The 27,498-nt window shown below is 37.9% G+C and overlaps 1 protein-coding gene across 3 annotated transcripts in view; it reads left to right on the plus strand.

Annotated features, from left to right (window-relative positions):
• The window catches only part of WARS2 (tryptophanyl tRNA synthetase 2, mitochondrial), an 87,920-nt gene that overhangs the window by 40,343 nt on the left and 20,079 nt on the right, over nt 1-27,498 (plus strand). For 2 of the 3 annotated variants that reach the window (XR_014298055.1, XM_082675579.1), the window contains exons 2-3: nt 1,260-1,517; nt 26,133-26,213. Coding sequence is in view for 2 of the 3 variants with exons in the window: in XM_082675579.1 (XP_082531705.1) it covers nt 1,260-1,517; nt 26,133-26,213 (339 nt within the window). In the remaining variant the exon portion in view is untranslated. The remainder of the gene's footprint in view (nt 1-1,259; nt 1,518-26,132; nt 26,214-27,498) is intronic. The other variant, XM_082675580.1, reaches the window with a different exon arrangement.

Genomic DNA, 27,498 nt, shown 5'->3' on the forward strand with positions numbered 1-27,498 from the left:
TATTTTATCATTTATCTGTATTAAAGACAGAAAATATTTTTTAAAAATTTGTTGCACTGGGCTTCCCTGGTGGCGCAGTGGTTGAGAGTCCGCCTGCCGATGCAGGGGACGCGGGTTCATGCCCCGGTCTGGGAGGATCCCACATGCCGCGGAGAGGCTGGGCCCGTGAGCCATGGCCGCTGAGCCTGCCCATCTGGAGCCTGTGCTCCGCAAGGGGAGAGGCCCCAACAGTGAGAGGCCCGCGTACCACAAAAAAAAAAAAAAAAAAAAAAATTTGTTGTGCTCAAAAGCTTACAAATACAGAGGCACATTTTTTTTCTTCTCATTTTCTATTATAACTTCAATAATAGACAGTATAGACCAATGGGATAGCATGACCATGTCAAAAATGATTTTATAATTTAAAAAATTATGCAGAATTAAAAACTTCGTTTGAAGAAATAAAAAACCAACTATGATTTTATCAAAAGTAAATGGATACTGAAGCGTGAAAAAGTTAAATAACTTTATCAAGAAGCAATATCAGAAATAGAGTATAGGTTTCCTAATTTTTAGCCCAGATCCTGCACATTAAATTATAATATCAGCAATTATTTTTATTTTTTTATTTTATATTGGAGTACAGTTGATTAACAATGTTGTGTTAGTTTCAGGTGTACAGCGTAGTGATTCAGTTATACATATACATGTATCTATTCTTTTTCAAATTCTTTTATTTTTAAAGAAAACTGAATTAAGTAAGAGTAGCCTTTAGCCCTAATGCTAAGGCCTTCATTGCCTTAACTGCAAAATGAATGAAGTCATGTGAAAAACCCCTGGAGCCCCTTTAATCTCCAGTGAAATTTGATTCTATGTCTGAAGTCTCTGCAACTGACCACCAGAACCACAGTCATCTTTTCCTCTTGGGAACTCTTTTCTGTACCCCACTATTTACCTTTCCAAACCAGTCACAATTGTGTTGTAATACTGTACGGTTACTTTTATTTTCATAAGCATATCCTCTATCTCCAGTTAGATTGGAGATACAGACCTTTTCTTACGTGCCTTTGTGTTTATAAGCTTTTGAGTGCAAAAAAAGATTTTTTTAATATAATTTCTGTCTCCTAATAGCACCTAACATAGTGCTTTACAAAATAAATGCATTTAAGGATGATGACTGTCAGATTGCAGTTAAAAAAAATTGCGTAGCCATCAAACATGGGCATAGGATTCATGGATTCTGCTTCAAAAGCAATGTTGTTTGTTTTCCTTTGTTCCAGAAAGATTCCGTGAAGCGCATATTTTCTGGCATTCAGCCTACAGGAATCCCCCACCTTGGCAATTACCTGGGAGCCATTGAGAGCTGGGTGAGATTACAGGACGAGCATGACTCCGTGCTGTACAGCATTGTTGACCTACATTCCATCACTGTCCCCCAAGACCCAGCCGTCCTCCGGCAGAGCATCTTGGACATGACGGCTGCTCTTCTCGCCTGTGGCGTAAACCCAGAGAAGAGCATCCTTTTCCAGCAATCTCAGGTCAGCTTCTCAGATTAGAACCGAGAAAACATTTATTTTCAGATTGAGGAAAAAATCGAATGGTTTATATAACTCCTGTTTTTGATTTTTTTTTTTGACCCTTCAAAGTGTGACTTCATCAAATGCGACTGTTTCATTTTCATGTTTTCCCTATATTCATATCATTGAGTATTATTATAATGCAATAGTATTTTCAACTTTCCCTCCACTGTACTAGGTAAGTTTATAATGCTTCATAAACCAAAAAGTTGTATCCCATTAGTACTTCTAACCCTGGAATTGTTTTTCTGTACTGGGTTGCATTCAAACAGATGAATTCATGCTGTTGACTAGTCTCCTGGTGATGAGGGATAGAATTTAGCGACTGATGGTTTTACATAACTCCGATGTTGCTTTATTGGGTATTGCATTTGGAAGGTCTATTGGATAATTCCCATTGTTCATTCTTCGTATAATAACTTTTGAGAAGATTTGAGAGAACTAGCTGGGAAATTGGAAGACAATGTCCAGTGTCTTGAGTCCAAGCCAAGAAAGGCTTTAGAACAAAGCGAAAATATTTGACTCATATCTTTACTATGGATGAATCAGTTTACTCTTGGACAGGCAGATAACCTGGACTAGAGACAAGGCGCTTAAGAGACTCCCTAGCAAAGAAGGTGAAAATTTTAACTGGATCATGCCCTTATCACATGTCTGCTTTAACCTGGTGACAGAGCCCCAGCCAAGGAATGGTATGTTATACATGTTTTGGCACATGTTAACATGTATGCACGTATGGAACGTGTTATACATGTGATCCTTTCTTGATCATAAACTTCTGACAATCATTATTTTTGTATATATTTAATCACCCACAGAACTTAATGTAATGATTCACACAGAGCAACCATTTGAAAATATGTAATCAATGAAAAGAGTATCTTCAAAAAATAAATGCAGTTATCAACTTAAACTTGTTACCAGCTTAGAGATAATGTGATAGAATAATAGATTCTAATCATTAAAATGACCATAAAGGCAATTTACCTCAATTTCCTTTTTTACAGTTGGTCAGGAAGCATTTCCTTAGGTATGGCTTTTCAGATTCAATCCTGGACAGATGTAATTGTTATCAAGTACTTGCTTATATTGAGCAAACACCCACCTCCCTGTAACTTCTAGCCACTCATTTAACTCCTTGCTAAAAATACATATAAATCAACTCTGTCTTCCACATGACTGCTCTTCCAAACTTGGAGACATTAATTGTGCACCATCCTTACCCTCCAGGTCCTTGTTCCATAGGCCTTAGCTTCTTCAAATTAGCTTACCCTAGATCTCTCACCCTCTTGGTTGTCCTACCTCAGAAGCACTCCTACCTTCTCTCTGAAAGGAAGGTGCCTCTCATATTTCATGAAGCAATGTTTATCTAAACTCTTCACATCCATCTCTGAAATTATGATGCTGGTCATCTTTAGAGCCAGTTTTGGAGTCACCTAATGCATTTTCCAAAGCATACCATCTTCACTCCATCTTAGCTGTTTTTGATACAAGCTCTCTTTTGATCCTTATGTGATATTCTTTTTAAAAATTGTATTCTCAGTACTTATTTCCATACTTCTTGTAGGTGAAAATGTCTAATCTCCACAAAGTAACCACTTGTCAGTTGCTTTTTAAAGTGACCTTTAAAATTAAAGGCTTATTTACAGTCACATCCAGTACTTGCACTTTGAGCTCATAGCCCCAGAAATGATTACCATATTCTAAAAATGTTCTCCTTTGTAAAGGATTTTTGGCAGTGACCTCCATAACTGTATAAAATTTGCAGTAATTGAGGTATCTTCTTCCACATGGTACATTGTTGTTCAAAATAGCAATTGAAAGAGTAACCCACAATATGGGAGACTTTGTAAGAACATTCTCATAAGTGAGGGATAAAAAAATTCACCTCCCTTTTGGTTTTTTTATGTTACAAAATGAGCTCACTGGTTCCCAAACTAGTGAGCTCATTATGTGGGCCTAGGTCAGAGAGTGGAGGCAACTGGTGTTGCCTGTTTCCTCAGTGGTCTCTAAATTGGCTCCCAGTTCCCCCTCCTACCATCCCTGACTTCAGCTCCCTTGGGGGAATTTCGATAGTTTGCCAGTAAAATTTGAAGGAAGTACTCATCAGCCCACATTCCACAATTTGTCCCACAAAGACAGTATTAAAGACTTCCTCAGGTGTCTTTCTGTCCTCAAGACATGCTTGGTGTGGGCCATTTCCTTCTTTAACTCGGGCAACCAACCTTATTACAACTCAGTGGATGGACTGGATATTTTATCAGATTTTCTTTCCTTTTTAAAATATTTAATAAAGAAAACTTTAAATATATGCAGAAGAGTAGAGAGAAGAGTATACTCTACCCCCATCATTTACTCACATTTTGTGATTTGTCTCGCCAATGTTGTTTTCTTTGTTGAAGTATTTTATAGCAGATACCACACATCATGACATTTCATGCCCTAAATATTTCAGCATGCCTCTCTATAAACTAAGGAAATTTTCTTACACAACCACAATACTGTCATCACACCTAACAAGTTAATGATAATTCCATATTATCTTCTAATACCCAGTCCATGTTCAAATTATGCTGATTCTTCCAAAATGTCTTCCAAAATGTTGTCTTGTTGGAATGATGATCCAACCAAGGTCTATGCATCACATTTGATTATGGATCTTAAAGTCTCTTTTTATTTCATGCCTTTTGATTTGTTGATCAAGTTTTATTTCCTGGGAAGTTAATCCTTCTGCACTTAAAAAAAAATTTTTAACTTTGGTTTTTATGCTCCCACTTTTTTCTTTTTTTTTTTCCTGATGTGGTATGTATTTTTTTAATTGAAGTATAGTTGATTTACAGTGTTGTGTTAATATCTGCTGTACAGCAAAGTGATTCAGTTATACATATATATACATTCTTTTTTATATTCTTTTCCATTATGGTTTATTACATAAATATTGAATATAGTTCCCTGTGCTGTACCATAGCACCTTGTTGTTTATGCATTCTATATATACTAGTTTGCATCTGCTAACCCCAAACTCTCACTCCATCCCTCCCCCACTCCCCTTCCCCATTGGTAACCACAAGTCTGTTCTCTGTGTCTGTGAGTCTGTCTCTGTTTTGTAGATAAGTTCATTTGTACGCTTCCACTTTTTTCCTGCCTTTGATATGTTAATCAGGCTTTCATTTATTTGCTATAAAATTAGCTCTTTTGGACATAAAAATAAACCTTAATTTTTTGTGCTTCCTCTTTTCACTAATCTGTGTTAGCTGATGTTTAATGGCTATAACCTGCCATCCTACATAGTTGCTTGTCACCATTTATAATAGTTTGACTAGAAACGATGCTTACTTAGTGCCTACGGAGTGCCTAGAAAGGAGTGCCTAGATATCAGTTCCTCTAGAATGCTGTAAAGCTTCAAGCGGTTCATGGAGGATGATGGGAAGTTCTTCCTGATGCTTTATCTTGAAACTGTGAAGGCATGTATAGGACCATTCTCAAGTAGAAGTATATTAACTAAGCTAGTCGCCTTGAAACAATGATTATTTTAAAGACCTGACCCCATATTTGCCTTGTTCTAGTAGGTGAAAGAATCATCATGGTGTTTGTATTTTATGTCTTGCTATCCAAAAGCCAATTAATTAACAACTGTCTTTATCAACCTGTGGAGTTTTCAGTAGAGGGGGATTGAGAAGAAAATAGAGCATCTTTAAACGTGGAAGATTTACCAGCCGTTTCATGTATATGACCTCTCTTTTAATCTTCAAAGCAGTGCATGAGTTAGGCATTACTGTTTTTTCACAGATGAATAAATTAAGGTATAAAGAGATTAAGTAATCAGAAAATCTCTGAGGGTGCCTGGTACTTAGTAAATGCTTAATAATATCTTCTTAATTAGCTACCTGAGGTCATAACAGCTTGTAGGTGGCAAATCCAGGACTCTTTTTTCTTCCTAAGGCACTACTTTTAGAAGCTATATAGACAGTTTCTGACTTACAGTGGTTCAACTTATGATGGTTTGAAAGCAATATGCATTCAGTAGAAGCTGTACTTTGAATTTTGGATGTTGATCTTTTTCCAAGCTGGCAATATGTAGTACGATATTCTCTTGTGGTACTGGGCAGCAGCAGGGAGCTGCAGCTCCAGGTCAGCCGCGAGATCACCAAGGTAAACAACCGAGACACTCACAACCGTTCTGTTTTTCACTTTCAGTACAGTATTCAATAAATTACATGAGATATTCAACACTTTATTATAATATAGGCTTTGTGCTGGATGATTTTGCCCAACTATAGGGCTATTGTAAGTGTTCTGAGCACGGTGAAGCTATGATGTTCGGTAGGTTAGGTGTATTATATGCATTTTCAACTTAGAATATTTTCAGCTTAACCATGTGTTTATCAAGACGTAACCCCATTGTAAGTTGAGGAAGATCTGTACTCATGGGGAGAGAATATTTTTCGGTCTCCCACCATGCCTTTGCCTCAGGAGCTGATGGCAGAGGGGCAGTGCAGAGCCAGAGCTGACCTGAAGACCCTGGACTACTAAATTACCCTCTCACTCCTGCTTCAGTCTCACAAATCGATGGTCCATTCCCCACATTGTAGCCACGGTCATCTTTCTACTTAAAATACATCAGCACCTCTCTCCTACCCTCAAGGTAAAAATTTAAACTCAGTTTCTAGAAAGCCCTTCAAGCATGAGGCCACTGAGAACATCAGGTCAGTGTTTCTTCCACTCCATCACTTTTTATCACAGGTTATTTTGTGTTCAAATGATCTGATTAACTTTTACCAATAATTCTTTAAAGCAGAAGTTAGAGTATTTTCTTCTGGTTTTTTTGTTTGTTTGTTTGTTTTTATATATTTATTTTATTTATTTATTTTTGGCTGCGTTGGGTCTTCGTTGCTGCGCGTGGGCTTTCTCTAGTTGCGGCGAGCAGGGGCTACTCTTTGTTGCGGTGCGCGGGCTTCTCATTGCAGTGGCTTCTCTTGTTGCGGAGCACGGGCTCTAGGTGCATGGGCTTAGTTGCTCCGTGGCATGTGGGATCTTCCCGGACCAGGGCTCAAACCTGTGTCCCCTGCATTGGCAGGCAGATTCCTAACCACTGTGCCACCAGGGAAGCCCCTCTTCTGGTTTTATTTTGAGAAAATTTGATAAATCAATTCTTAACTTATAAAACATAAATTAGAGGTTATTTGTGTAATTTTAACAAGTTTTTTTTGTTAATTTCTTTATATTGGGAATTTTGCAGTACATTTATGCATTTAGTTGATCACTGAATATGATAGGAATTTAGAAAATAATTAGAATTAAAGTGTTGGGAGCCAATACCAGTTAAAATTAGTTATAACTACATCTCCTCACAGACAATTGTTTCCAAGTAAAATGAAGAATTTTTGAAATTGTGAGTTAGAGAAAAATACTTTTTATATTATGTAAGGGCTCTTTTCATGTATATCCATTGTGTTAAGCAAAGTACTTACAGATAAATATAAAGACTAGTTCCCCAGGTGCCATTGTTGGACACCAGAGTAAGTTCTAGTAATTATTTGAAATAGGGAAAGAGTTTAGCTATGTTATAATGCTGATTTTACCAATAATTTTTATCTCCAGTCCTTTGCATTCTTTCTCAGCGGTCTGACTGGAACGATTTAGACTTACTGAAGATTTTTCTCATTATTTTCTTTTTCTTTCTTTCCCACCAGCCTCTAGTCATGGTGCTTCCCCTACAATATGTTTGCCATATGTGGGGAATTTTACAGAGCCTCTCCTCTGAAAGGTGTGTGTGTGCACGTGCGCATGTGTGTGTGTGTGTGAGTGAGAGAGAGAGAGTGGGAGGGAGAGGGAGAGGGATCGCCTGCTTATGTGTGTGCTTGGCAGAGGTTTCCATGCCAATGCCAAAGTCAGTGGTCTCTTATTTCTAGCAGGCCCGAGTGCAGATCCAGTCTGATTCCCACAGCTGCCTCTGAGGTGCACGTTTCCACATCTTTAGTTGTTACTTTGCTTGGGATTGAATCACCCTGCAGATGGAAGATAAAAGCTGGAGTTCATAGCTTTAGGCACTGGCTTTCTGCCAAGGCTGGGAGAAAAGGACAGTTTTCGACCATCAGACATCATGTTACAGAGGGTCCAAAACAGTCCAGGGAAGAGTCGAGGGAGAAGAATGGAATCTGCAGCTTTGGAATGTGGCCTCATTCTCTAATTAGAGGTAGGTTTTGTTTCCCAGGAAACTAAAATCAATAATAACAATAAAGGAAAGGGGGCTATGGAGGAACCAATTTCCGAATAAGGGCCAAAGGAACTGACTACATGAATCTTGGCTCACTGAATACAAACAAAAGTGGTACCTGACCCATTCGTTGTCCCTTATCTTAGAGGTAAAAAGCCAAAGCCTAAACTAGGACAGAGAATCTTTTGTGTTTTCACTTATCCTAGTAATTTTGGAAGCATATTTGAGTACATATTTGTATTTGTTAAACTCTCAAGTTGTTAGGCTACCAACAACAGGTGTACATTCAACTCGTAATAGGAAGGAAGCAAACAGACCTCTATATAGGTTAATGGTCTTGAGGAATCTATTTGTAAAATTGGTGTCACCTCCAAAGTTTCCAGGGAGAGACAAAAGTTCTAAATGGCCCATGGCATAAATAATAAAGAGAAGTTAGGAGAATTATTATATAACTCAAACTCCTCATGTTATATTTCCTTCTCTAAAAAGTTTCCACTAGTACCACTTCCTTGCCTAGACCTGTACTCATGTGTGACTTGATGAGAAGCTGTAGTATTTGTGCTGCTTGCATCCTGGACTACAGGGTTAGGTCATATCTTAATGACACCTCCAAGAAGAGTTATTTTTTACTATCAGGGCAGTAGTGGAAAGAGTATGAGCTTTGAAGCCAGATACAGTTTGAATCTCACTGTGATCTCTTCTTGTAGTGACACACTGGGCAAGTTACTGAAGCTCTCTGAACCCCCTTTTTAATGTCTATAATAGGGATATTTAAATAATATGATGTATAATTCCTGGCAGATGTTAACTTTCTCTCTCACCCTACATCACCAGACACATATTGTCCCCACCCTAGGCTCCTTGATTTGTTTAAGGGTAGAGCGGATTTGGAAGGTGGGGATCAAATTAATGACAGTGCCTGTCTTTATACTCAATAACAAACTATTTTCACAGGCGTTTGTTGTCAAAGGTTTTTCAGGACTTTTTAAGAAATATTTCAGACATTCAGAAAAATATGAAGGCGAATGGCTGCTTTTTGAAATGCTAACCTTTTGGCATAGTTGCTGCATGTAGTTTCTGGGGTTTTTTAAAATTAATTTTTATTGGAGTACAGTTGCTTTACAATGTTGTGTTAGTTTCTACTGTATAGCAAAGTGAATCAGCTATACGTATACATATATCCCCTCTTTTTTGGATTTCCTTCCCATTTAGGTCACCACAGAGCACTGAGTAGAGTTCCCTGTGCTATACAGTAGGTTCTCATTAGTTGTCTGTTTTATGCATAGTGTCAATAGTGTATATGTGTCTATCAAACGTTACAAGTACAGTCGAAACTTTCTGTTTAGCTCTCTCTAACCCCATTATGTTTCCTGCCTCCCCAGAGGTAACCACTATACTGAATTTAATACTCATCATTCCCATGTACGTGTTTCTATTTGTATTGCATATAATTTGGCCATAACAATCCATATCATTTATTTTGTATGTTTTAAAACTTTATGTAAATAGCATCATGCTGCACAAATCTTCCTGCATCTATATTTTTGTGTGCAACATTAGTTATGTGTTCGAGATTTATTCGTTTTGACTGCTCTACAATATTCCATTGTCTGGCTCTATCACAATTTATTTATCTATTTTCCTGACAAAGCGTATTTAGATTTTTTCCAACTTTTTTGTTACTGCAAATAATACTACAGTGGGCATACTTCTATATGCTTTTTGTGTACATCTGAAAGGCTTTTCTAGGTGTACATACATAAGAGTGGAATCATGAGGATATATGACATGTATATATATCATAAGTGTTAGTGGCTATTGCTAGATTGCTCTCCAAATTGGTATTCCAATTTACATTCCCAACAAGTGAAGAGTTTCTTTTGGTCTATGGCAATATTTGTAATAATTAGACATTTTACTTTTGCCATTATAAAGGATAGAATATGCTATCTTATTTTAATTTGCATTTTTGGTTTTGTGAGCCTCTCTATCATACCTTTCTTTTCTATTTCATTAGTTTCATTGTTTCCTCTCTTGCTTCTGTTTTCTTTGAAATTACTTTGTTGTTATTTTTCTAACTTCTTAAGTGGACCTCATTAATTTTTAGCCATTCTTCGTTTCTAATATAATTATAAATACTCATTTCCTTCTAAGTACTGTTTTATCAGCATCTACAAAGTTGTGATATGTAGTATTTTCACTATAACTCATTTGTAAATGATTTCTAATTTCTATTATTTCTTGTTTGATCTGTGATTTATTTAGAAATATGTGTTTTAATTTCCAAATACATGACTCTTTTTCTAAAACCCATTTTACCCACTTGAATGACTAAAATTAAAAATACTGATAGTGCTAAGTTTTGGTAAGGATGTGGAACAACATGAACTCATACATTGCTGTTAAGAGTATAAAATGACAATTTCTTATAAAATTAAACATATACTTACCAAGTGACACAGCAGTTTCACTCCTAGGTATTTACCAAAGAGAAATGCAAACATTGCCTGCAAAATGACTTATACGTAAGTGTTCATAGTGTTTTTGCTCACAATAGTTCCAAACTAAAAACAACCCAAACGTCCATCAATGAATAAATAAATAATGGTAGAATATTCAATCAATGGAATATTATTAAACAGTGAAAAGGAGTCTGTAACAACATGAAGGAATAGCAGAAACATTATGCTGAAAGAAGCCAAGAACAGAAGAATTCATATTATATACTAACATTTATATGATATTCTAGAACAGGCAGAACTAATCCATAATAACAAAAAACAGATCAGTGGTTCCCAGGAGCAGGGATGAGGGAAGGGTGAGGAATAAACTGCAAAACTGTGTGAGGGAACTTTTGGGGGACATTGAACTGTTCTATATCTTGACTGGTGTGATGGTTACACATGTATAGATTTGTCAGAACTCTGTGGACTGAGCAGCTAAAGTGGGTCCATCTTATTGTTTGTACTTTATGCCTCACTAAAGTTGACTTAGTATTAAAAAAATTTTTTTAATGAGTAGGCACTTAGGATATATAAGTCAAAAGAAAAGAAGAACCCACAGAACTGTGTGAGAACACTACAGGTTTTTCAATATAGTTGTCATTCAAGCATTTAAAATAACAAAGGCAAAATAAATACGGCATAAAAATTTCATCTGAGCTTTGAGTCACGCATTCGCAATGAAACCAAGAAACAACCTGCTCACAAGTTTAGTCAGTAAACTAATTATTTTGTTTGCTGTTGTAACATGTTCCCTAAACTTCTTGTAAAACCAGCAAAAAGCCCCATGAAACCAAGTGTTGCAGCTGTTGACCCCACTACAAGGAAAGTATAAAAAGAGAGTGGCTCTGGGACTTCCCTGGTGGCACAGTGGTTAAGAATCTGCCTGCCAATGCAGGGGACATGGGTTTGAGCCCGGGTCCGGGAAGATCCCACATACCACGGAGCAGCTAAGCCCGTGTGCCACAACTACTGAGCCCGTGTGCCACAACTACTGAAGCCCACGTGCCTAGAGCCCATGCTCCACAACAAGAGAAGCCACCGCAATGAGAAGCCCGCGCACCACAATGAAGAGTAGCCCCCACTTGCCGCAACTAGAGAAAGCCCGTGCACAGCAACGAAGACACAACGCAGCCAAAAATAAAAATAAATTAATTTTTTAAATAAAGAGAGCAGCTTTGCCGAGGACAGTGCTTTGAATTAGACTGAAGGGATCTTTACTGCCAAGAATTTTAGGGAATTTTAGTCAAGAGTTGAAAAGAGTTTAAAATAAGAATATGAAAATCATCTTATGATTTAAGACTTTCACCATTTTTGTTTGTTTTTAGATGATTTTTTAATTCATGTTTTTCCTTGTTTAAACATTATTTATCCAAATCAAAACAATAACAAATATATGTAGGGAGAGACATCATTTACAAACATACTTTGTACTTATTTGTTATATACTACAGGATAAAGAACACAACCCAGGGTTGTGTTGTTTTTTTTTTTTTTTTAATGAAGCACAATGTGACCTCTAATTTACCTGTGCTTAGTCTTTTCTTCTTATACTTCTTTACTATTCTGATTCATTGATATATTAACTGCTCATTCCTTTTAATCTCCAGAATTCTGTCCTGAGCTAGGTAGGTAGGTAGGTAGGTAGGTAGATAGGTAGATAGACAGATACCTAGACAGATACATAGATAGATCTATTCCATATTTTTTATTTTTTCTGCCCTCTTGAAGTCTCATCTACTTCTATAACTTTCAGCCATTTTCTCTCAAATCTTGTCTCTTTCCCTGACCTTTCTTCCTAGTTTTTTGTGTTTCTAGCAGTCTTCTAGACTTCTATCTCTGGATATCTTTCCAAAATCTCAATTTCAACATATCTGAAACCAGATCTTTCCTTTTTACCTCTAACCAGCCCCTCCACTTGAATTTTTAAAATAATTTGGGATGAAATTCACATAACATAACATTAACTACTTTTTCCCAACCTTAGATATATGTTTATATTTTTTCTTTACACAGACTTTTTTTTAAAACTGAGGTAAAATACATGAATATAAAATGTACCATCTTAACCATTTTTTAAGTGTACAATTCAGTAGTGTTAAATATATTCATGTTACTGTGCAACCGATCTCCAGAACTGTTTCATCTTGCAAAACTGAAATTCTGTAGCCATTAAACAGCTATTTCCTCCCCTCCCCCCAACCTCCAGACCCTGGCAACCACCATTCTGCTTTCTGTCTCTATGAGTCTGACTGTTCTAGATAATTCATATGAGTAAAATCATACAGTATTTGTCTTTTTGTGACTGGGCTCATTTCACCTAACATACTGTCCTCCAGGTTCATCTATGCTATAGCATGTGTCTTAATTGCCTTCCTTTTTAAAGCTGAATAATATTCCATTGTGTGTATATATCACATTTTGTTTATCCATTCATTCATCTGTCAATGGCTATTCGGGTTGCTTCCCCTTTTTGGCTATGTTTAATAATGCTGTTGTGAACATGAGTATACAAATAGCTCTTTAAGATCCTGCTTTGTATTCTTTTTTTTTTTTAATCAAAGTATAGTTGATTTACACTATTGTGTTAGTTTCAGGTGTACAGCAAAGTGATTCAGTTATATTAATTCTTTTCCATTATAGTTTATTACAAGATATTGAATATAGTTCCCTGTGCTATACAGTGAATTCTTGTTGTTTCTTTTGTGTATAAACCCAGAAGTGATATTTCTGGATCACATGGTAATTCTATTTTTAATTTTTTTAGGAATCACCATACTGTTTTCCATAGCAGTTGGACCATTTTACTTTCTGACCAACAGTGCACAAGGGTTCCAATTTCTCCATCCTCATCAACAGTTGTTATTTTCTTTTTTGTATGTGTGGGTTTTCTTGGGGTTTGTGGGGTTTTTGTAATAGTAGCCTTCCTAATGGATATGAGGCGATATCTCATTTTATAGTTTTAATTTGCATTTCCCTAATCACTAGTGATGTTGAGCATCTTTTCATATGCTTGTTGGCCATTTGTATAACTTCCTTAGAGAAACGACTCTTCAAGTCCTTTGCCCATTTTTTAATCAGGTTGTTTTTGTTGTTGTTGAGTTGTGGTAGTTAGTCTTTATTTTCTCCCACTTCACAGGTTGCCTTTTCACTTTGTTATGCCCTTTGATGAATAAAAGTATTTAATTTAATGTAGTCCCCAAAATCTTCAATATTTTTTAGGACCTAAGTTTTGGGGTCTATCATATATACACACATGAAAATTTAACATAAAATTTACTCAAGAAATAAATTTTATAAAAACAACAATAAACTGTCTGCCATTTTGTCCTCTACAGAATAGCTCTCTTATTCTTCCTCAAGGTAGGAATTGCTGGTGGGGGGGGAGGGGCATGTTTATGGTAGATTGTTATCATTCCTAATTATTCATGTTCATTCCTGTAAGGACAATGATCAGCAGACTTTTTCTGCAAGAGCGTAGATAGTAAATGGTTTAGGCTTTGCAGGCCCCATGTGCTGTCATCACCCTCTTCACCACCACCTCTCCTCCTCCTCCTATTCTTTTTCCTTCTCCTTCTTCTCTTTTTTTATATTTGACTACCATTTAAAAATGTAAAAACCATTCTTAACCCATGGGCTGAATAAAAACAATCCACAGGTCAGATTTGGCCTGTGAGCAGCAGTTTGCTAACCCATATGTATGAGGATTATATGTCCTCATCCATTGCCACATGACTGACAGTGCCTTCAACAGGAGAAGCATCTATTCCTACTCCACTCATGTTGGGCTTGTCCACATGACTTGCTTTAGCCAATGGAAAGCAAGTGAGCATGTGATACACCATGCCCAAGCAGGATCTTTGCAAGCCATTCCATGTTTGTTCTGACTCTCTTGCTCTTCCTTCCTTCTAACTCCTTCAGTTTGGGTCCTGGAATGAGAAGGTATGTAAAGCAGAGGAAAAGCCAGCCTACAGCTACTAATATGTGATGTGAATGAGAAAGAAACCATTGCTGTGGGCCGCTTATTTAGGGTTGTTACCCAGCCTAGCCTAGAAAAAGCTGACTAATATACTGCTCTAGGTAAAGAGGTACATATGTGTACACATACACACACATATACACACTAAGCAATAGGACTTAGACGGAGGTGACTTTTAAGTCTGGAGCAGGCTTATAGAAGCTACTTATTTAGCTTTGTAAATATTGAACTAAGAAAAAAGTATAGAAGAATCCAAACGTGTACAGATAGATATTCATTGACAAACATAAATACTGACAGGAGGCAGACCAGTTGTAGAGAGTGAGTGAGAGTTTATCATTGATAACAGAGTTCTTTTAATTTAAATTGATCCCCAAACAAGGTTCCTGTTAAGGGGATTTGTGATGAGGATGATAAGAGTCTAATAAAAATAACTCAGCATGAAATTGCTAGTTTCCGAGAGGAAATGATCAATGGGAATTTGTGAGTCTGAACAGTCTTCCAGGTGTCCTAACCAAAACTTATAGTACCTGATTCCTGGGAAGATAACATTTATATAGGAAGTAGTAAAATCCTAAGGGACACTTAGACATTTGATCTAAGATTTACTGAATCAGCTAATTGCTTGAATGGCTTTGATTGATACCTAAGGGACACTTAGACACTTAGACATTGGATCTAAGATTTACTGAATCAGCTAATTGCTTGAATGGCTTTCATTGATACCTAGCAGCTGTATTTTTTTGGAATCATGCTATCCTGTACTCTCCTTGCTAATTAAATGTTTCTGAAAAAAGTTTCAATTCAGCAAAACACAGGGGCTACTATAACAGACATTCATGTTCCCAACACCAAGGATGAATATTGTTGACATTTTGTCATATTTGCTTGACTTCCTATATTAAACAAAGTTGAAGGACCCTTTAATTCTTTCCTTGCCCACTCCTTTCACCCCTCCTCCCTACATCCCTTTTCTCTATCCCCAGGCAACCAAATCTTGGACTTGGCCTATATCAATCCAGCCAATTTTTCACACTTGTTTTCATGTGTAATCCCATGAATAAATATAATATTTTTAATTGTGTGGTTTAAAAACAAAATGATACAAGTGGTGCCGTATTGTAGAACCTTTCTGCAATTTTCTTTTTTCACACAGCGGTATGTTTTTTGATCTCATGTTCATACATCTAACTCTAGTTCATTTCTTCTATTTGTTGTATAGTGTGTCATTATATAAATAGGCCACACTTTATTTAGACATCACCCTATTAATAAACCTTTAATTTCATTCATGCATTCATTTAATAAATATTTATTGAGCTCTTACCATGTCCTAGGTCCTGTGTTATGTACTCATGTTACATCAGTGAAGAAAACAGACAAAAATCTTTGCCACCATAGTACTTACATTCTGTTGGGATAACACAACATAAATAATAACTATAATGAATAAGCCAAACATAAAGTATATTAGAAGGTGATAGGTTATATAGAAAAAGATTAAGGGGAATTGGGAGTGGCACTAAGGGAAACATGTTGCTATTGTAAACAGCGTGGCTTGGTGAACCCCCTTGATAAGATAATATTAAAGCAAAGACTTAATGTGAGGGAGTTAGTGACGTGAATATCTGGGGGAAGAGAATTCCTATCAGAGAAAAGAGTCAGTGCAAAGCCCCTAAGGTGGGAGTATGCCTGGTGTATTCAGGGAACACAAGGAAGTCAGCATGTCTGGAGAAGGGGGAACAAAGTGGGTGAGGAGGAGGGTTGGAATCCAGACGTCACAGGGTTGAAAGGGAGGAGATGATCATGATAGGCCATTGTAAGGACTTCGGCTTCTACTCTGAGGAAATGGGAAGTGCAGGATTTGGAACAGAGAAGTGACACAGTCTATGTTTGTTTTTGTTTTTTTTGTGGTACGCGGGCCTCTCACTGTTGTGGCCTCTCCCGTTGCGGAGTACAGGCTCCGGACGCGCAGCCTCAGCGGCCATGGCTCACGGACCCAGCCGCTCCGCGGCATGTGGGATCTTCCCAGACCGGGGCATGAACCTGCGTCCCCTGCATCGGCAGGCGGACTCTCAACCGCTGCACCACCAGGGAAGCCCACAGTCTATGTTTTAAAAGGGTCACTTTGGCTATTGTTAAGAATAGACCGCATTGTAGCTAGGTTGGAAGCAGGGAGACCAGTTAGCAATCCAGGTGAGAGTTGATCGTGCCTCAGACCAGAGTGGTAACAGCAGAAGAGGTGAAAGTGCTAAGAGATTCTGAATATATTTTGAAGGTAGAAGCAACAAGATTTGCAGATGGATTAGGCATAGAGTATGAGAGAAATAGAGGAGTGAAGAATGACTCCAAGGTTTTCGCCTAAGTAACTGCAAGGGTAGAGTTGCCACCAACAGAAAGGACAGCTGTGGTAGAGCAGGTTTGGGAAGGAAGGATCAGGAGCTCAGTTCTGGGTAGACTGAATTTGAGATGTCCATTGGATATCCACACGAATATGCTGAATGGAGAGTTGGATATATGAATCTGGAGTTCAGCAAAGAGGTCTGGCTAGAGTTATACATTTAGAAGTCATCAGTTACACAAATCGTAGTTAAAGCCATGAGATGAGATGAAATCGCAAAGAGAGTGAGTGTAAAAAAGAATGTAAATAAAGAAACAAGGACTAAAACCTGGGTGTCTGCAATGTTAAGGTCAGGGAGAAGAGAAGGAACCACACAAAGAGACTGAGAAGAAAAAGTATTGAAACTGGGAGAAAAACTACAATAATGCAGTGTCTGGGGAGCCAAGTGAAGAAAGTGAATCAAGGTGGAAGAAGTAACTAGTTGTGTCAAATGCTGTTTACTATGTCAGTAAGATAACAACTTTATCTTAACCATTAGCATTGCTGACTGGTGAGCAGTTGTAGTGGAGCAGTGGAGGTGAAACCTGATTGGAGTGGGCTTAAGTGAGAAGGGGAGGCTCGTCAAACACAGCAGCAGCTCTGGCATCTTTTTCTTCATTGATGAGAACCCATTCTCCCCACTCACGTTTTGAAAGGATCTGGAGTTGGCTTTGATTTGAGGGCCATCTATTCCTGTGGGGAGAAAAATTCCTGTCTGGAGGAAAGTGGAAATCATGCCAAAGATCAGAAAATCAGGACTACTCAAACTACATTATCTTTATTGCCACGGAATAAGTAATGGATGATGCATCAGAGAACAGTTGTGATGAATTCCACCTGCATAGTTTTTTAAATAGCCTTATTGAGATAAAATTCATACACCATACAATTCACTCATTTAAAGTGTACAATTTAATGACTTTTGGTATATTCACAGAGTTGTGTATCCATCGCCATAATCAAGTTTAGAGCATTTTCATCACTCCGTGATGAAACCCAGTACCCATTGCCCCTCTCCCCTCTCCATGGCAACCTCCGATGCACTTTGTCTCCTATGGGTTTGCCTTTTCTGAACATTTCATACAAGTGGATTTTGTGATTGGCTTCTTTCACTTAACATAACGTTTTCAAGGTTTGTCTATGCTGTAATATTTATCAGTACTTCATTTGTTTTTATTGTGGAGTAGTATTCCATTGTATGGCTATACCACATTTTGTTCATTCATTCAGGATGAGTCAGTGAACATTTGGGTTGTTTCCACTTTTCCAGATGTTTTCCACATGAAAATGCTACTCTGAACTTGTGTATAAAGTTTTTGTATAGTTACATGTTTTTGGTTATCTTGGTATACATTTAGGAATGGGATTGCTGGGTTATATGGTGACTCTATATTTAACATTTTGAAGGACTGTTAAAGGGTTTTGAAAGTGGCTGCACTACTTTGTATGAGAGTTCTACCACCAATGTACAGAGGGTCCCTGACTTAGGATGGTTCAAACATACGATTTTTCGACTTTACAATGGTGCAAGAGCAATAAACATTCAGCAGAAACGGTAGCTCGAACTTTGAATTTTCCTTTTTATTTTCCTGGGCTAGCAATACGCAGTTTGATACTCTCTAATGATGCTGGGCATCAGCGGCGAGCCACAGCTCCCAGTCAGCCACAAGATTACGAGGGCAGACAACTGACAGACACACTTATGACAGTTGTGTACCCATAAAACCAGTCTGCTTTTCGCTTTTAGTACAGTATTCAATAAATTACATGAGATGTTCAACACTTTATTATAAAACAGACTCTGTGCTAATTTTGCCCAACTGTAGCTAATGTAAGTGTTTTGAGCATGTTTAAGGTAGGCTAGGCTAAGCTATGATGTTGTGTATGTTAGATGTATTAAATGCATTTTCAACTTAGGATATTTTCAACTCAATGATGGGTTTATCAGGAAGTAACCCCATTGTAAGTTGAGAAAGATCTGTATAAAGGTTCCAAGTTTTTCATTTCTTTCCCCAAATTTTTTTGTTGTCAGTCTTTTTTTAAGTATCCTAATGAGTATAAAGTGGTATCTCAATGTGTTGTTTTCTCAATGTGGTTTTGATTTGCAATTTCCTAATGACTAGTGATGTTGAGCATTTTTTCATGTGCTTATTAGTTATTTGTATATCTTCTCTGAAGAAGTGTCTTTTCAAATCCTTTGCCCATTTTAAATTGGTTTATCTGTCTTTTCATTGTTGAATTATGAGTTTTTTACATAGTCTGGATACAGCTACCTTATCAGACATGATTTGCAAGTAACTTCTCCTACTTTGTGAACAGTCTTTCACTTTCTTGATGGTGTCCTTTGAAACACAACATTTAAAAAAAATTTTTTTAACATCTTTATTGGAGTATAATTGCTTTACAATGGTGTGTTAGTTTCTGCATTATAACATAGTGAATCAGTTATACATATACATATGTTCCCATATCTCTTCCCTCTTGCATCTCCCTCCCTCCCACCCTCCCTATCCCACCCCTCTAGGTGGTCACAAAGCACCGAGCTGATCTCCCTGTGCTATGCGGCTGCTTCCCACTAGCTATCTATTTTATGTTTGGTAGTGTATATATGTCCATGCCACTCTCTCACTTTGTCACAGCTCACCCTTCCCCCTCCCCATATCCTCAAGTCCATTCTCTAGTAGGTCTGTTTCTTTATTGCCATCTTACCCCTACGTACTTCATGACCTTTTTTTTTTTTCTTAGATTCCATATATATGTGTTAGCATACGGTATTTGTTTTTCTCTTTCTGACGTACTTCACTCTGTATGACAGACTCTAGGTCCATTCACATCACTACAAATAACTCAATTTCGTTTCTTTTTATGGCTGAGTAATAGTCCATTGTATATATGTGCCACATCTTCTTTATCCATTCATCTGATGATGGACACTTAGGTTGTTTCCATCTCTGGGCTATTGTAAATAGAGCTGCAATGAACATTTTGGTACATGACTCTCTTTGAATTATGGTTTTCTCAGGGTATATGCCCAGTAGTGGGATTGCTGGGTCGTATGGTAGTTCTATTTGTAGTTTTTAAGGAACCTCCATACTGTTCTCCATAGTGGCTGTATCAATTTACATTCCCACCAACAGTGCAAGAGTGTTCCCTTTTCTCCACACCCTCCCCAGCATTTATTGTGAAACACAACATTTTAAAATTTTGATGAAGACCAGTTTATCTGTTTTTTCCTTTTGTTGCTTGTGCTATTGGTGTCATATGGACTAACAAATCACTGCTTAACCAAGGTCGTGAATACCTACTCCTATTTTTTTTCTAAGCAGTTTATAGTTTTGGCTGTTATACTGAGGTCTGTGATCCATCTTGAGTTAAGTTTTATGTATAGTGAGAGGTAGGGCTACAACATCATGCTTTTGCTTGTAGATATGTGCCTGTAGATGTTCAGTTGCCCTAGCATTATTTGTTGAAGAGACTATTCTTTCCCCCAATGAATTGTCTTGGCATCTTTGTTGAAAACCAATTGACCATAAAGGTAAGAATGTAATTCTGAACTCTCACTTCTTTTCCATTGATCTATATGTTCTATCCTTATACCATACATTTTCTAAATTACTGTAGTACTGGATATTAAACCAAGCTTGCATTTCTGGAATAAATCCCACTTGATTATGTTGTGTAATACTTTATATATGTTGCTGGATTTAATTTGCTAGTATTTTGTTAAGGGTCTTTGCATCTATATTCATGTCATTGGCCTATAGTTATTTTTGTTGTGATGTCTTTGCCTGGTTTTGGTTTCAGTATAATACACGCCTCCTAGAATGAGTAAGAAAGTGTGCCCTCATCTTTTATTTTTCCGGAAGAGATTGTGAAGAATCCGTATTAATTTTTTCAATGTTTATGGGAATTCACTAGTGAAATCTGCCCTCCACCCACCACCTAGGGTTCATTTTTGTTGTTGCTATGTTTACTTAGTGACTTTTCTGCCGCAATTCTGTAAAGTCTGTCTTCATAGTCATGTGTGGCCACTGCAGTCTCTGCTGGGTTAGCTTAGTACTCAGATAATGATTGAGCAGAAATGTCTAAATGCTTTGGTCCTATATTTTCAACCCTTTGCTGAGGGGCTTACACAGGGCCTCAAGGTGAGCTAGAGGTAAGAGATTAGGGTCTTCTTAGATCTTTCCTGGACGTGTGCACAGCCCTGCACATACTTGTGGCCTGCTGGAGGCCCAGGAATGTGTCAGGTCTTTTAAAAGTACTCTATACGCATATCATTTCCCAGCTTTTCTCCTTAAGTTTTCTAGACAGCCTCTTGTTTTCTCCTACTGGTATCAGCACCTCAGGCAGCTGTAATATTAAATCATTGCTGATGATTATATTTGAAAAGCGTCTTAGGGCTGGGGCTTTTCCCACTGAGTGAGCGCTAATCAGGTCAAATAATAGCCGGCCCTGCAAATGGGGCTTTTCCCCATTTTCCAAATGGAGAGCTGTCAGACAGGTCGAGTAGTGATGATTCTCTGGGGCTGGACCTTTATGAGGAGCTCCAAACCCTCACATTCCCTTCCAGTGGCTGCTCTGCTGCTGTTTTCATGGCTACCACAGATATGGGGAGAGGCTAATGGGAATCGGGCAAGTTAAAATGCCACAAAGCTCTCTGTTTTTACTGGGATTTGGATGTTTTTCTTAAATAAATACTCTTCAGATTATTGCAAGCCTTTGGCTAATTTTCCAGAGTTTTGTAAAAGTTGACTTTGACAGTTTTTGCTTGTGTTCTCATTGCTTTTATGGAAGAACAGATTTTCAGAGGTTGTCGCTCTGCTATTCCAGAAGTGCCTCCACCTCATTTTAAACACCAGAAATGTTTTAACTTTTATTCAAGGCCAAGTATAGTTAGATTTACAAGGCTTTTACCTATTTTCACAAACTGAACACACCCATGTACAAGTTACATGGGTAACTTGCATTGCTCTTTATGCCCCTTTCCAATCACTAAACATCCCTTCCCTAAGATAACCTGGTTTTAAACTTAATATAATTTGAACCATTTAGTATACACTCTTTTATGTCTGTCTTCTTTCATTCAACATTAAGTTTGTGAGATTCTTTCCTGTTAAATGTAATTCAGTCTTCCTCATTGCCGTAGTATTCCGTTGAGTGAATATACCACAATTTATACATTCTCTGTAGGTGGACATTCGGATTACTTACAATATGGTGCTGTTACAGCATACTCTTGCACAGGTATTTTTGTGAACGTATGTAAACATTTCTGTTAGGTATATACCTAGAAATGGAATACCTGGGTCATATGTTACATGAATGCTGAGCATTAGTGGATACAGTCCGTTTTCAAAGTTGGTGGACCAATTTACATTCCCACAGCACTGTATAAGAGTTCTGTTTACTCAATATCCTTGCCATACTTGGTAGTATTTTGGGTTTTTCATTTTAATCATTCTGGTGAGAGTGTAGTGGTATCACAGTATGACTTTAATTTGCATTTAATGCACTTGGCCAATTTGTATAAGGTTATCTGCTTTTTTCTTATTAATTTGTAGGTATTCTTTTTTTTTTTTTTTTTTTTTTTAACGGTACGCGGGCCTCTCACAGTTGTGGCCTCTCCCGTTGTGGAGCACAGGCTCCGGACGCACAGGCTCAGCGGCCATGACTCACGGGCCCAGCCACTCCGCAGCATGTGGGATCTTCCCGGACCGGGGCACGAACCCGTGTCCCCTGCATCGGTAGGCGGACTCTCAACCACTGCGCCACCAGGGAAGCCCTGTAGGTAATTCTTTACATAGTCTGTGTACCAGTATAATCTGTATAGGTTTGCAGATAGCTCCTCCCACTCTGACTTGCCTTTTTTCCCTCTTTTAATGGTGGTGTTTGATAAAGAGACATCATTAATTTTAATGTAGTTTCATTTATCAAGATTTTTGCTTTATGTTTAGTACTTTTTAGATCGTATTAAAAATCCTTACTGACCAAAGGAAAGATGCAATCAACTGATTTAATTTTTTCTGCAAATTTTTAAAAATTTTAAAATACTTAGGCAGAACATTTTAGTCTACCCTGAAGAATACCAGTGTTTCCCCATGAGTGTATTTTACAGATGATTGTCCTCTTTCATTCACAAAATCACCAGCAAAGCATCAAGTCTTAGACAGCTCTATTCCAAAATATCTTTTATTCCTTCCTTTCAAACCCAGCAATTCCACTGAGTATATTTCTTACCCCATTTATTTCTAATCACCCTGTCTTCTGTTTTCAGAGATAACAGAACTCATTAGAGTTGAAGTTCTCTCACTTTCTGCTCTCCACTCCTATCCCACAAGATAGATCCTCATCTATATTTATTTCTCCTCCTCCTATTTCAGTGGAAGATGTAGGTCTCTCCCACCTTAAAAAACAAAACAAGGGCTTCCCTGGTGGCGCAGTGGTTGAGAGTCCGCCTGCCGATGCAGGGGACACGGGTTCATGCCCCGGTCCGGGAGGATCCCACCTGCCACGGAGCGGCTGGGCCCGTGAGCCATGGCCGCTGGGCCTGCGCGTCCGGAACCTGTGCTCCGCAACGGGAGAGGCCACAACAGTGAGAGGCCCGTGTACCGCAAAACAAAACAAAACAAAACAAAATTTTTATTCTTAATCCCTACTAGTTACCTTTATTTCTATACTCCTTAAAAAAGAAATGTCTTACACATGTGATAAAATTGCATTGAACTAAATACACCCACACAATGAGTACATGTAAAACTGATGAAATCTAAATAAGGTGGATGGATTGTATCAAATTCAGTTTCCTGGCTGTGATATTGCACTATATTTATGCAAGGTGCTGCCACTGGGGGAACCTGGGTGAAGGGTGTACTGGATCTCTCAGTATTATTTCTTACAACTGTATGCAAATCTATAATTATCTCAGAATAAAAAGTTAAAAGAGTCTTTCTAAAAGTTATCTATAGTCATAATAACTACCATTTATTGAGTGCTTACTGTGTGCTAGGTACTGTACTAAGCACTGTCAGGTGGATACTGTTGTTAATCTCATTTTATAAATGATGAAACTGAGGCACAGAGAGGTTAAGTCATTTACACAGGGTTACCCAGCTACTGAGTGGCAGAACTAGCATTCAGATCTGGTAGCCTAAGCTCAGAGAGAGAGTTCTTATCCACTCTGCTATACTTCTTGTACATCTGCCTTCATATTCTGCCTCCTAGTCACGCTTCAACCCACCCCTCTATAATAGATTTAGCATTCATCCCAATCACTCCCCTGAACCTGCTTTTGCCTGGATCACCAACAAGTCCATTGCTAAATCTAATGGATTCTTTTTGGTCCTAACCATTCTTTCTGCAGCCTTTGTTATTGTTCATACATTCAACAGATATTTATTGAGCACCTACAGTGTGCCAGATTCTTGTTTTACAACAGTGAACAAGATGAGCAAAACTGCTGTTAACTGAAGAATACATGTCTTTACTTGTTATAATTAGGAGGTCAGAAACCTTTAATCACTGCTGACTTATTTGTGGACGGTCAACAGACCACCTTATTGTTCCATGCTTTTGTTTCTCTGTGGCTAAACCAGATTATATTGTTATTTTGTTTGTGATTTCACAACATAAGGCAGAATGTACTATATTTAATACCATTTTCACTTTTCTCCAGATAGAAATCTGACCTTTTCCAAGCAGTTGCCATGAATATGAATAAATTAAAAGAGCTAAATCCTAAAGTATACTACCTTCTAGTGTGATTATTAATGATATATTAATTTATGTTATAAATTATAATATTATAAATAAATTGTGAAAATTAATTGCCTTTGACCTTTTACTTAACTTTTTCCAAATAGGGATAATTGAATTAATTAATGCCACATTATTTGGAAACACCAGGAAGATCTCTGCAGAATATTCAATAAGTTTCATTCCATATAGCCAAATAAAAAGCTACTGGAAAATACTTGACTTCATGGAGACATCATGGTAGCTGTTTGCATATCACCAAAGCTGAGCTCTTGAGCCCTAGTTGAAGGAAAGGAATCATCTTGTCTCTTTCCACATATCCATGGTTATATTCTGTGTTTTTATTCCTTTCCCCAATTCAGTAAAGAAGCAAAAAAAAAATCTCTCCTACTTCTTCATGTCAAAAAACAGCTCTTGTTTTATTAGTTCTAATGGGAATGTGTTTTGCTTGGTGATTGGAAGCAACTATAATCCTCTTGCTTCCATCCAGGGTTACTGTTTCTGTCTGATAGCTGTTTGTTTACAGCAGCAGTTAGCAATTTGCATGGACAGTGCTGTCAAAGTCACTGCCCTCAATGAATCCCAAATGCCTCTTGGAAGAAAGATGACAGATTCAACCCAGCGACTTGCAAAACTTTAAAAGCCATTCCTTGTCAAACATGTGAAAAACAGCTCTTCCCTCTCCATGACTTGAGGAAAAAAAACGAGAAATTATCTTATGCCAGATGGCGATTCCTTGCTAGTAAAATAGGCCTGGGCTGATTCAGCTTCATTCCTTTATGTTCCATTTGCAAAACCCACAAAGAACACATTTGGGGCCACTTTTCAGAGCTGGCAACAGCCTCTGCTTTTTAAGGAAATCAGATGGGCACACACACAAAAAGCCACAATGGATGAAGGGCTCGGAATCCCCAGGGTCCAGAAACAGGATGCATAGGCCTTAAATTCTAGGTCACCAATTAGAACCTGGCCTGGACCCAAGAATCATCCCAATTGTTGCCAGATTTGGTGACTTGATTGAATTTGGTTAAAACAAAAACAAATTGGGAAAAGGTTATATTTTCTTGTTGACTAAACCTCTTCTTAAAAGAAAAAAAAAAAGGAAGAAATAGAAACTATCTAAAAACATGCTTTCAGATGATAAGTGATTCCTAAATTTCAAATTTCTGTGGGTCTAAAGGACTCAGTCTTTAAGTCCAGTACCTTTCTTTGCCATTTACATGTAAGATATTACGACTGCTTTCATATATTTAGAATTCGTTTAGAGAGGATTTGACCAGTGTGCATGCGTGCATGTGTGTGTGTGTGCATGTGTGTGTGTCTTCTTAATTACATTGGCTTGTTAAATTGACATATAGTTGACTTATTATATTAGTTTCAGGTGTACAACATAGTGATTCAACATTTTTATAGATTACACATCATACAAAGTTATTATAAAATATTGACTAGATGCCCTGTGCTGAAATAGATGCCTCAGGACATAATGAAACCCTCTCACTGTCAGCTGCTAGCTAGGGATGTTGTGAAGAGAATTTAAACACTAGAATAGTAATGGTATTGGGTAGTTTTGAAGATGTCTTCTTCATCTAAAATTCTATGCATTATGAATTAGCCCCCTTAATTTTTTTAATTACCCTCATTTGCGGTATTTTTAGCCAAGGTAATACCTGTTGTCTGTTTGGTTTTGCCTTATATGCAAGAAGATATTGACCACCTTTGTTAATGTTCTGTTTTATTTCTTCAGGTGTCTGAACACACACAATTAAGTTGGATCCTTACCTGCATGGTCAAACTACCCCGATTACAGCATTTACACCAGTGGAAGGTAAATGCCAGTGATCTGATTAATAAACAGAAAGAAGTTCAGTTCCCAGTGCAGCTATTCTTCCTCTTTCTGTTTATTTTTGTGTTAGGCTCTGGGAATCCTGAGTTTGCTGGCCTCCCTGGTCTGTTACTCTAGCAGCTAGCTAGACCAGCATCTTTAACCTCACCGCCTCAGGGTATGAAACAGATAGTAAGAGGGTTCTCTAAGATTCTTTCCAACTGAAAAACTGGATGAAAATATCCAGCTTATTAATTATTTGATTTTATCTGTGCATGGTCGGTCCTGAGTGACCTTTACATAGACTTGGTAATGACTTTGAACATGCCACATTCTAATTAACAAACAATCACCATTTCTGGATTACTGGACTCTGAAGTTGCCTCCACTGGAATTAACTGGCATTAAGGCCAGAACGTTTTCATTGTGGGGAGAAGAGACAGCATATTTTATTTAATATTTAAACAAGTTGAGTCCAAGCAACAGTTCAAACCCACAGAAAAATTAAGCCTGTTCTTTTTCTAAGAAGTTCAGCAGAGAAATATAAATTGGGTAATTCAAAGTACTTTACTCCCATGTATTTTTGCAATTGGATAACGTGAGGGTAGGTGGCCCACCACTATGTCAACACTGATATCAGTATCAAGCATCTTTCCAGCATATTTTCAGGGCCATTAATTTCCTCAAAAGGCTTTGATTTCCTATTTAGAAGGCTTCACATATGCTGCAGAGAGAAACAGACAGAGCTTTAACATGGCAGTGTCTAAATAGGAGGTACTGGTGATGCTGCAGAATCGTTACCTGCCAGGAGTTAAAAACAAAATTTTGTAATGTTCTCTACCGTATTTTGGTTTGGGGCAAGACTTTCCCATTTTATCGTAATATGGTAATGCTAAGCTGAACACTGAACGCTGAAATCCTTTTATAAGAACTGATTTAATGGGAAATGCTCCCACTTTTTTTTTTTTTTTTAATTGGCTGCATTAGGTCTTCGTAGCTGCGCACAGGCTTTCTCTAGTTGGGACAAGCAGGGGCTACTCCTTGTGGTGGTGTGCAGGCTTCTCATTGCGGTGGCTTCTCTTGTGGAGCATGGACTGTAGGCACCTAGGCTCAGTAATTGTGGCTCGCGGGCTCAGTAGTTGTGGCGCACGGGCTTAGCTGCTCCGCGGCATGTGGGATCTTCCTGGACCAGGGATCGAACCTGTATTCCCTGCATTGGCAGGTGGATTCCTAACCACTGCACCACCAGAGAAGTCCCTCCCACTTTAAAATAGTGTCTAAGGACCTC

Source organism: Grampus griseus, assembly GCF_964374135.1.
Source record: "Grampus griseus genome assembly, chromosome: 1".
NCBI lineage: Eukaryota > Metazoa > Chordata > Mammalia > Artiodactyla > Delphinidae > Grampus > Grampus griseus.